The 12,040-nt window shown below is 38.9% G+C and overlaps 1 protein-coding gene across 1 annotated transcript in view; it reads left to right on the top strand.

Moving 5' to 3' along the window:
• Positions 1–3,658: 3,658 nt before the first annotated feature.
• LOC117307395 (constitutive coactivator of PPAR-gamma-like protein 1) overlaps positions 3,659–12,040 on the top strand; it is a 35,794-nt gene continuing 27,412 nt past the window's right edge. Inside the window, exon 1 of the mRNA XM_033792136.1 lies at positions 3,659–4,243. Within this exon, the coding sequence (XP_033648027.1) occupies positions 3,793–4,243 (451 nt within the window). The 5' untranslated portion in view covers positions 3,659–3,792. The remainder of the gene's footprint in view (positions 4,244–12,040) is intronic.

The raw sequence follows: 12,040 nt of genomic DNA, 5'->3' as shown, positions 1-12,040 counted from the left end.
TCAAGCATTTAAACGCACACAACTTCGTGTGACAAGGGTGTTTTTTTCTTTCATTATTATCTCGCAAGTTCGATGACCGATTGAGCTCAAATTTTCACAGGTTTGTTACTTTATGCGTATGTTGAGATACATCAACTGTGGAGGCTATAGTCTTTGACAATTACCAATAGTGTCCATTGTCTTTAAATTAAATTTCTGAAATTCAAACACTCTGAAATAACTAAATAATCGTGTCGTGGCCGAGTGGTCTAAGGACCTTCCTCACGGTGTGGCCATCATCTTTATATTTCTCCCATTAATATCAATGTAAGGCCGTGTCCGAAACGGCGACTTCGGCTACAGCTACGGCTAGATCGCGCGCGTCTGCTATTCTTCAACACTGACAGACGCGCTGATCTAGACGTAGCTGTAGCCGAAGTCGTCGTTTCGGACACGGCCTTACTAATCCGAAAAATTAAATAGTCTGGTTCCTATTTTCAAAAATGACTTATTAGCATTCATTATTTTTATTCGATACGAGGAACATAACCAAGATGGAGACAGCATGACAAAGGTCTCAAACCTTTCGTTTGCAACGTCACAGCCCGAGTTTTTGCCAACCCAGATTGGAAAAAAAAATATGGAAAGCCCAAAGTGCAAATTAATCAAGAAACGATTGTTATTTGTTGTAACAATGTAACAAAATTTGTTGATTTTGTTTAAAACAAAACAACTAATTATGAGAGGTATTTTATTTAATTGAAAGTTTGCAGAAAATGTTAAATTTTGTTAAAACATCTGTTTTTACGATTTAGTGTTTTACTAACATTCGGCCGACCATGCCAACCAAGGCGGTTTGTTTATCAACAAAAGAAAGGTATGTAGCTAGTTCACCAGACCCAAGCTCTGGTACGTACTCTGACATCAACAAATAATTGTTTTTATTTAACGTCTTGTTACTCTACAAAATATCGCATTGAATTTGGACTTTAAGATGTAAAAGATTGTGTAATTGACGTCAATGAAGAAATTCTAAACATGATTAGTGTTTTTTTTTTTTCATCGTCTGTTATAGTTTTCATAATGACAACCTGTGAAAACAACTATAAGTGATTCAGTGGGGGAACAAAATAATGTTTTGTCATGGATTTTGTTGAAAGTTTCGGTTATTATAATGGCAATCGAAATAAATTAAAGCCATTGGACCCTTTCGGTACAGAATCAAGAAAGGTTCACAGATTTACAAATAATTTACAGGGTTTACAGAAGGTAATGGTGAAAGACTTTTCTTTATTTTAAACACATGTCATGACACGGCGAAACGCGCGGAAACAAGAGTGGGTTTTCCCGTTATTTTTCTCCTGACTCCGATGACCGATTGAGCCTAAATTTTCACAGGTTTGTTTTTTTATATATAAGTTGTGATACACGAAGTGTGGGACTTGGACAACACTGTTTACCGAAAGTGTCTAATGGCTTTAAGTATGGGTCTCCAAATTAGTGTAATGTTGATGGTGACGGCAGAAACACATCTTTTAGGGACCTGTATTGTTAAACAGTGAGCGTTCAGTAACTGTTTTCATTCCTATAATCTTTACCTTACAAATTAAGATTAAGCTATTTATGTTATAATTAATGTGAAATAATTGCCAACTGATGGACTATAGAAAATATGTAATGTGTACAATAAATATTACAATTTAAATGTATTTGTTCAGTTTGTTATATAGTTTATTAAGTTGTCATTATACAATCATTTGGTCTTCGGTAATGTATACAGAAAAGATTGTGAATTTATGCAGTTCTGAATTCTGAGTTTTGACCTATGCTACGATCGGAAACTTCCCCACAATCAGCATTTAACCCAGAAAAAGTTTAGTAGTTTAAATAATTTTATTTGTTGTTCATATCAAAGACCAGTCTTCTCACTTGGTGTATCTCAACATAAAAAAATTAATATGCATAAACAAAAAAACATGTGAAAATTTGAGCTCAATTGGCCGTCGAAGTTGTGAGATATAATAATGAAAGAAAACAAAATCATCATTTTCACGCGAAGGTGTGTGCTTGATTTCGAGACTTCAAAATCTAATTCTGATGTATCGAAATCAAATTCGTGGAAAATTACTTCTTTTACTAAAAATACGTTAATTCAGAGGGAGCCGTTCCTCAAAATGTTTTATACTATCAACCTCTCCCCATTACTCTTTACGAAGTAAGGTTTAATGCTAATAATTATGTTGAGTAACTACCCGTCTACTGCCTTTTTTATCAATAGTTCTAGGAAACTTTCTGAGCAAAAAAAAACAACTTTACCGCTTGGCATCTGACCCACGATTCACTCACAAGCCCAGTTTTACCAAATAAATTAATGATTTAATTAATTGGCTTTCCTTGAAAAGAACTGTTTGGGGGGGGGGGGCAATTAAATCCACCATCCCAATTGCAGGGTTTGGCTACTTTTTGTACTTACACGGTCTGAAGATAGTGATGGTAGAACAACGGCTCCCAAATCCCGATCCCCCAAAAAGTCAGCTACCGGCTACATTAGCGTAAAAACTAACTGCGCCGAAGACGTACGGTGGCGCCCTTCAGTCAGATTGGACGGGTTAATGATCTCGATGGCGAGTAAATGTGCAGCAGCTGTAGCATGTAAAAAGAAAACAAATAAATTTGAGTAGAAAAACGAAACCCAAAACGCAGTTTGTAAAATTGACATGTTTTTATTTAAGAGCTGCCACCCCCCCCCCCCCCCCGCCTTACAAACAATGTTTTGGGAATAAAAGTTCTAGCGGTGGCGACTTTTTGAGTAGCCCTGCTCTCCTCAGATTGAGACCCTTGCCCCCTATATCCCCAAGATATGAGAACAAGAACAAGAAATAAATATTAAACATTTATATATCAAAAGAAACCCCCTCCCCCACCCCCCCCCCCCCCAAAAAAAAAAAAGGTCTGCAAAAAAACTTTGCCCCAAAACACAGGATCAAATTATGTATCACTAACTATATTTGGGCTCTCACCGCATAAGTAATTCCTTTTTGTTTCAACGTTTTTTCTTTTTCTTCAAAACTGTTAAGATCCCTGTCCCAGCCATGGAGGGGGGGGGGGGGGATTTTCCTCCATGCACCCCCACATATCGAAGCCCCGCCCGACCTAAGCTTCCATTTTTTTCGTAGGACCCCCACCGCCGAGGCCGTCCCACACTCTGAAGTTGACTCACTCATGTTTGTAGGCCTATATAAAATTACGTACAGACCTCCTAATTTTGGTTCTGTAGCCATCACACACACAATATCGAAGGGGGGAAAAACATAAATAAGAATGTCATACTCGTGACAAACTCTGACTCATGTGAATATTGCATGCAGTCAAAACAACCTGCACATACTACAAGCAACGATGAGCTAATGCACCAACAAAACAGAGAACCTAGAAATGCATTGTGGAAGTAGTGGCCATGCTTTGACATCGATGGCAAGCACGCTAAAAATGATTCAAAAAAACTGCGTCAAAATTCACGGTAGATAGCCCAAAAATGGCCGAGAAAAGCAAAATATTGCGCTATAGCACTCCCACTTGGGCTATAAAAGAGCCCTCTAAAGCGACGCTACCCATAATACTGTGTTTAATGGATCTAGGCATGCGTACTGGTGCTTTTGTTAGAGGTTCAGAGCACATGGCGGGGATCTGAAAGACCCAAACATTCCTCGGATTTGATAGTGCAATTATTTTGCACAACTGTCATTTTTGGAAGGGAATTTTTCCTCTCCCATGTCTTCTTGATCCACGATTGCTTTCTCATGACCCGGGACGATGGGTTTTACGGGATTTTTGGAGTATATTGAGCGGATTTGCCCGCAGGCATGCGAAAGAGTCGATCTCGGACAACTTGCGAGAAAGCGTCTGCAACAGAGCGCTGGCCCCGGCCGACGCGGTCGGGCCCTGGTGGGTCAAAACCCCCTGTTTCTCCTGGTGGATGCAGAAAGCTGTCTTCACCGTCTTTATGGCGGTAGTTTCACGGACTGGGTATGCGGTGGAGAATGGAATAACATGTTCCACTTTGTGGACAATCTCGCCCGTGCATGCCGAAGCAACAACATCAAATTAATCGTGTATTTTTGCGGGAGTTTAGAAAAAGGACGCATACAAGATTGGATTAAGTCACAAAACCAAGCCCGGAATACAGCCTACCAAGTTTTGTCTCACATCCATAATAAAGGAACACCTCCACCTAAAGCATGGTTCACGCCTCCAGTAGCTATCGGTGAGTACCTTATAGGTTTTAGTACATTTTAGAGGCTGTTATTCGCGTCATTACGAACATGTTTCGAGAGACTAGGGACGTGAAAATGCCGCGGTTTACTACGCGTCCCTTGCTTTGTTTTGATTTGTGGTATGGTGTGTGTGTATAGTGCACACATGAAGCAAAGCTACGCACATGCTTTGTGCTTCGGCCATTTACATGTACGTTGCTTTTGTTTGCTGTGTGTGTGTGTGTGCCGTTTTCCATAACACAACTACAGTCACTGTGTAATGTTGATCGCTACGTCCAGTGTGCACGTGTTTTCTGCTGCTCCTTTTTCGTTTTGTTTTCATACTCAACAACAATCATGTCCGATCAAAACTCGCGGGGAAAACAACAGATATTGACTTTCCTTGTTTATAAACAAACCTTGATTAGGTGCAAATAGAACTCAAGTAACCAGTTGCCGCGAATTTAGCAGAGCGGTGTGCAGGAATTCTTGCGGTTTTGGGAGAGCAATTTGGCGCTTCCTAAATTGGCTGACCGCAATCGCCTCGTGGAAACCATGGCCTGTGGTTTTTGACAGTTGTGTTGGGTTTTGTCTGAAGGGACTGGGGTGAAATAATTCCGAGTGGTCTGACCTTATTATGCAAATCTCATTTATCCTTAAACTGTAAGGAGGTGTTAAATTACCTGAAACCAATTCATTATGAGAAATGTCATTGTTGGAAATGTAAATGTCATTTTTATTAATTATTGTTTATAATTTTATATGTTTTATAAATATTATTGTAAAACATTGTTTCATCTCAAGAAACAATTTTTTTTCATTACATTTGGGGAAAAAAGTATGATTTGGCTTTTTAGACGTTTAAGATTAGATCTTAAATTGAACGTTTAAGATTAGATCTTAAATTGAATTTTTGAGGGGAAAATATGTAACTGATTTGCAATATTGTTCTCCATAATTTGCCTTAAACCTCATCATCTCTTGTGTTAACTTAATAATAATAACCTCTTTCATTCGATGCAAAAGAACTTAGCAAATACAAAATTGGATTGTCCTGAAGCATTTTGGTCACACACTTTGACATTTGTAAGACAAAACGTTTGCTGGCAGCTTTACCCCACATTTTTTTTGAATACCAAGAATGATAATAACTGTATTTATAAAGCGCCACATTGCCAAGGATACAATACGTTTAGAGTCCGAAGGAAAAAAGACAGAACAAAGAGGCTGTCAACCAGCTACGAAGAGGGGAAACCAACCTACATAGTCATAGAAGCAAGCTTTAAAATCCATTGTAGGGCAAATGTAATTTCTCTCCTGTTTTTAAACAGATCCATTCACAATTCATTCACAATATTCTAATTATGACAAAGAAATACACTAAAGCCTGGAGAATACTAACTACCTACAAATACTTGGTGCGCAGCAAATTTGACGTCACAGCTCTGTTTTCACTACGTTGATCGCATTCTCACTCGCAGGAAGTATGAACCGAGCTTAACACAGTGTCTGTAGACATAAATTGAAAACAACTTTTTGATGGCAGTTAAATTGGCACTACATGCTGCGAACATGTTTTTTAACTAGATTTGTAGTTCTAGAGCAACGATTTTTCTGAGCTTTTATTATTTGAGATTATAAAGGAAAGAAAAACTTGTTCCGAAAGTGAAAGCTAATGTGGTGGCACATTACAGTGTACAGCATGCAGTACGAAACCTTGGATGCATTGTCAGAGAAAGGAATTGCCTCTAACTCTGGCACCCTGCTGTGGGGATCTTGGTTCTGTAGGAATACTCTGATATTGAAGCCGCACAATGCTCGGTGGTCTAAAAGCTTAAGTTACTGCATTTTTATCAGGTTTTGTTTTACATCGACCCCCCCCCCCCCCCCACAAAAAAAAATAACAATAAATAAATAAATTAATAATGATAAATAATAATATTACAAAAAATATTTTAAAAAAAGCATTTTGTTTTTTAATGAAATTGGAAGTTACAATGTTTAATTTTGTTTTATTATAAATAAAACTTCAAAATGATGGGCTGGGTCGAGGCTGGTATAATTATTGCAAATGGCACAAGTTTCCATTCAAAAATCCTATTAACATAGGAAACTTCATGGGGAGACCACGGCTAAGACGATGGGAGACTTTGGGACGCTAGGTGGCAGCAGACTTACCAGGTAAACTCCCATTGTTTACGTAGTTCCGAGCGTGCGCACATGACAGAGAACAATGGATTTTACCTGGTAAGTCTGCTGCCACCAAGCGACCCAAAAGTCTCCCATTATAGCAATAGACCTTTATCACTGTGTGATCATCTTGATTTTACTCCATTCCATCGCATTGTAACCAAACTGAGGCTGGACAATAGTCTGGTGCCATGTTCAATGACTGTTATTGGAAACAGGGAACATGACCAAGGCGGTGACAGCGTGATAAAGGTTTAAGAAATAGGCCATGGTCTTCTTGACATTGCAGCCTTGGTATTCATGGAATGATTGCTAGGCATTTAGTTTCACTTCATTTCAGGACATTTTGTTTCCATTGCGTCAGAAAAAAAAACATCATAACCATCAAAATGTGCAATGGAAGGATAATTGAAAATTTGAGACCATAGCCAGAAAAGCAATAATGTGAATCGTATGCTCAGACAGACCAAAAACTAACAAGTGTAAAGTGTGAGTTAGCTTCGACAGAACTGGTTGTGAAATAAAAGATGAATACAGTACAACGTACACATAGAACAGTAAATATAGGGATAACTTTAAAGCCCGTGAGTAGGTTTCAGAATAAAAGTAGAATTTTTTTTATCAAAGCTTTTAAATAGAGTCAAACACATTTCACTTACAATAATTATTCAACTCAACTAAAAACCGTTAGATAACAAACACTCAAAGGTTGAATAATGCCAAGAATGCTTGTATATTTTTCATGAATATGTTCCACCCCCCTCCATTGCAAACTTGGTTTATAATCTCACAACAAAAGCTCATCTATAAATGAAAAAAGCTCACTACAATAGTCGGCCGTTATAAAAAAGGCTTCCGGGCAATATTAACAAGCTTCAGTCGATGATCGATAAAAGCGTACCTAAACAGAAATTATTCATCATGGGTGTACCCCCCTCCCTCTTTTTTTTTTTTATAAGAGTTGGCATTGTGAATTTTCTTGGACGGTTTCCTTTTGTCAAGAAGTGAAACCTCATAAGGGATGTGTGATTGTGACGTGGTTCTTAAACTGGTCCCCTGTATTATATAGTGGGTACCTGTCTTTCAAGGTAAACAGGCTTTGGTTGCGGTCCCGTAAGATTTAGCTGGTTCAGTTTACACTGTGTGCTCATCCCCTCTCATGCTTAATACTCGAACATTGCAAGCACTGTTCGAGTTAAGGAGTAGCTTTGAACAATATTACATTGTAAATGTGCCTCAGGTCCTAGCGCCAGGGCCCTTTAGCTACTTAGCACAAAAATTTGCTTAGCATGAAATTTCTTCCTTGATAAAAACAGGATTTTCAACCAGGTTTTCATTTGTTGCACAATTGCTTGTTACAGGTATTCGGCTGTTGTTTGCTTGTCCTGAAAATCACATGGAAGTTTGGTTGAAAATCCTGTTTTTATCAAGCTAAAAATTCCATGCTAAGAAAACTTTTGTGCTTAGCAGCTCTATGAAATTGGCCCCAGGACACTGAACTTAGGTCAAAGTACACTTTTGAAAAAAGTTTACTTGTTAAAAAAACACACACAAGTAAATTACGAAAGCTCAGGTGATACATTGTATTTTGGCCTGGAATGTCAAATTAGAGAGAGCAGGATCATTTTAAATTTGCAGAGTTATGTACTACCAATGGAAAATCTTCAATTGGGAAATATTTTAAATGGCACAAAGTTCAAGACAAGGGGCAAAAGAAGCAATTGGCCTTCATGGCCTGGGTATTATTCCAGCCATGCACGTCAACTGATGTTTAAATTAAAGCTACGCAAAAAGAAAACTAAGTGGATGAGTTGATTATCAGATTTATGTCTTAATTTTATAGCAATAAGTATTTTTTAATAAATCAAACAAATATTTCCTTAATAACCTTCAAGTCTGACCTTAGAGATAAGTTGACTTATCCCCCCCACCCCCCAACCTTGTGAAAACTACCAGGAATTTCTCATAGAGTCTCCCAGTGTTGCCAGCCTTTTATAACTATGTACAGTATACTTCTTTATAATCAATGTTGTACTCTTGTTCTTTTATTACTTATTTCAGAAACTATTCGTAGGTTTAAAGCCACAAAATCATTTCTGAGGCTTGGTAGGCCTAGTATTCATCGTCTGGTCTTGCTGTATATATTGACACACGACTGATTTCTTTTAGCGTTATTTTGTGAAGTGGGTCTGTGTTTTTTTTTTCTTTGTTTGGTTTAGGACATTTTGTTTGCATATCGGCTTGAAAATTTTGCTTATCTGTGATTAGTTTGTGAAGAGGTCTGTCTGTTTTCAGGCCTAAACTCACTCTGGGATTGTTTTACTTTTCGGAAAATGTTGACATCTTCTGTGTATCTTAAAGAATCCTTCAGTCTTAAGCAAACAGAAGATGACATTGTGGACACTTTCAGTGTTTGTGTTTGACAGAAAAGTTTCCCAGTATATTTAAGTGAGTCTGTGTTACAAGTATATGTGGTCCCACTCACCTTGGCTGGGTTCAGAGAGATCAAACAACATTTAACCTTTGACCTCAACATCAGTCAGTGCTCTTTGAAGAGGGTTAATGACCTTGAAGTAGGTTTTGCTCAAAGCTGTGTGATGTCTTGGTGCAATATAATTTTACTCGCGACTTTCGTACATTGGATTATTTTGAGCTGGAGAAGAAGCTGAAATAGCTGTATGATTGATTAAGTGGCAGACGTGAAATTAACACTGAGGTTGCAATATCTGACAACTCTGGTCTTGGTCGTGGTGCACCTTCAAAATATTCTGATGGGCCGTACAAGATCTTTTATTTAAGTGCATTTTTCAAAATGGTTGAGCCACCACAGAAAGTGGATAATTCCAGTCCTAAACTTGCATCCTTTTTTTTAAGTCTCCTTGAAAGACTTCCCTTACAATGTAAAGGAATTTCAAGGGCAAAGTTGTTACTCTAGATTTAAGGGCAAAGTTGTTGCCCTAGATTTACCAACACGGTATTCTAGCTAAAAGAGTTGGGGTATTAGTCCCGGAGGCTGAATGAGTCCAGGGAGATAAATAAAGAGGAGGGTACCCTCTCCTGGATATCTTGACAGCACATCCTCCCTTTCTATGAGTCACTTCTCGGCTGGAAACACAGAGAGAAGGAGAGAGAGTTTGGGAGTGTGGATGACTGCAGTGAGTGAATCATATCTCAGTAGGGATGGCTATTTGAGGTAGTATTGAGAGTGTTCGGTCCCGCTAACGGTGATGGCCCGTTGGGAGGGAAGATGGTGAAGAAAGATTGGATGATGATCTGTATGATATGAGTCACTGGCAGGACCCAATGGTGGTGCTGCTGCTGCTGCTGCATGGGCAGCCATCGTAGTGCTGGAAGCCAAGTGCGAAAGGGCTAATGCCAGTCGTGTTGCACACTTTATCAGGATGTGAATTAAAAGCATGTTTGATGGTTGTAATTGGAGGATCCAAACATCGTTAGTTGTTAACCTGATTGGTCATCAGAGATAGCATGAAGATGGGGGACTGTTACAGATTTGGTGGAAGATATAAACGGTTATTTAGAGGTTTAGATTCTTATACGGTGTCCATTTTGGGAAGCTGTGTTTGCTCATACCTAGTCTTTAATGATTTGCTGTGGGGTAGTATGCGTTGGTGTACAAAGGAGTCAGTAGGAGGGTAATTGTACGGAAATTGAACAATTGCTCACTGTGTTTGTGCGTTGATTTATATTGTTTTACTTGTCAGAGAGTCAATATTGTCATCATGGTTGCATTACAAAACATAATAATTTGTAACAATTTGCTTTATTGTCACTTTTATAATCATATCGTAATATCGGATTTTCGATATATATCGAAAATTTCGATGTTTTGAAAATTTCGATGTTCCTAAATAATATCGAAAATACCAAAAGAGTGTCCGATTATTGAAAAGAAATATGTGTTTGAGTATTAGAAAAGCCGTCGTCGTTATGTAGTTTCATCATTTTGAGTTGTCCTATTAAATAAAATACGTTTTACAACCAAGTATGTCTGCATGTTCTTTGTGTTTTCGCCATCAGCCGCCGGCCCGCCGCAGAAATTCACGACCCCGCGGCGAGCGCACGGTAAAACCTCAAAAGAAACCGCCGCTGCTGCCCTAGCCTATCGGCTGTTTAAGATGCAACTTCCCATTGTGCATGTGATCAAAATCAATGCGTCTTCATCACAGCATTATTGACTTTACCCCGCAAAAACTTCCCCGAATCAACAAGACAAAACAAAACAAGGAAGAAAACAATCTTACGTTATACAGTAAAATAATCTTTCTATCAATCCAAGGTATCGTAATGGCGTCATTTTGGTCAAATAAAGCCTACACGTTGTGTTGTTTTTGGTAAACAAGCTAACATTTCCGAGGAACTATATGCTTCGCAGACCACGCTGTCGGCGGCTATTGCGTGCGTACCAGCGAAGACTATGCTGTTGTACGGTTTAAGCGTGCACACCAGCGTGTATGGTTATTGCAATTCGGGGGGAAAACCCGTTTGCCCAAGCATGCGCAGACACATGCAGTCTTTGGTCAAGGCGGTATCGCGTGATGCACTGCGTTATTTCGACAATAGAGGGCGTTCTAGCATTCAATGTTTCTTGCCTTTGTTATAGAATGCAAAGTAAAAAGACTACGAGCCTTTATTGGAGACTATGTGACTGCATGCTGCGTGCGTTGTATATTGTGATCGCTGAGTGGTAGGTCTGTGTTTTGCAGGACTTTCTAGTGATTTTTTTTCGATGATTATCTCAACCATTTTCAACGGTAAAGGTAGTCCGCGCGCCCGTCGGACAACTTGATTGACACTTCTACGTCAATGCATCGGCAACTGACACCTTAATGTCGGGGATCAGACAAAAACAGGTTGAAATGTAACCCTATTAAACTGTCAGTCTATGGTATATATATTTCTACCTCCATGAGTATACCAAGTGCTGTTTTTAGGCTTCCATCTTGCGCGCGGGAAATACTTGATATATCGAGTATACTCGATATTAAATTTTCGATATATCGGTTATGGGAAAAAACCGACATCGACGGACGTTAGTGTGACAAGGGTGTTTTTTCTTTCATTTTTATCTCGCAACTTCGACGACCAATTGAGCTCAAATTCTCAAAGGTTTGTTATTTTATGCATACATGTATGTTGAGATACACTAAATGAGAAGACTAGTCTTTGACAATTTCCAATAGTGTCCAGTGTCTCTTAGGGGAGAACGCTTTAATTTCGATATTTTGGAATGAGATGCAAACCGCCAGAAATTGTTCTTTTACACGTATGAAACACACACACACAATCGTCTTCATCGTTAGGGAACCTGTGTTTATCTACTATTATTGTGAAGTCACAGCTTGCACCTGTCACTGTCATCATAAATACCCTTTGCCCCTCTCTTGTTTACTTCCGGCTGATTCTAGTTTGCTATTTTTGGTCGTTGAACTCTTTTATTACTGTAACGGATTTGTCTTTTAAAGGGCCTTTCTGACTGACTGACTGAAGTGGAATGGGGGAGGGGGCGGTGGGGGAGATTTTTCAAAAACGTTTATTATGTGCTTTGCATTACTGAATTTGTGGGTTGATTTACTATGTGGCTTGTCCGGTATGGATTC

The sequence above is a fragment of the Asterias rubens genome, chromosome 2 (genome assembly GCF_902459465.1).
Source record: "Asterias rubens chromosome 2, eAstRub1.3, whole genome shotgun sequence".
NCBI classification, from domain to species: Eukaryota; Metazoa; Echinodermata; class Asteroidea; order Forcipulatida; family Asteriidae; genus Asterias; species Asterias rubens.
This window is presented reverse-complemented; position numbering and strand designations above follow the sequence as displayed.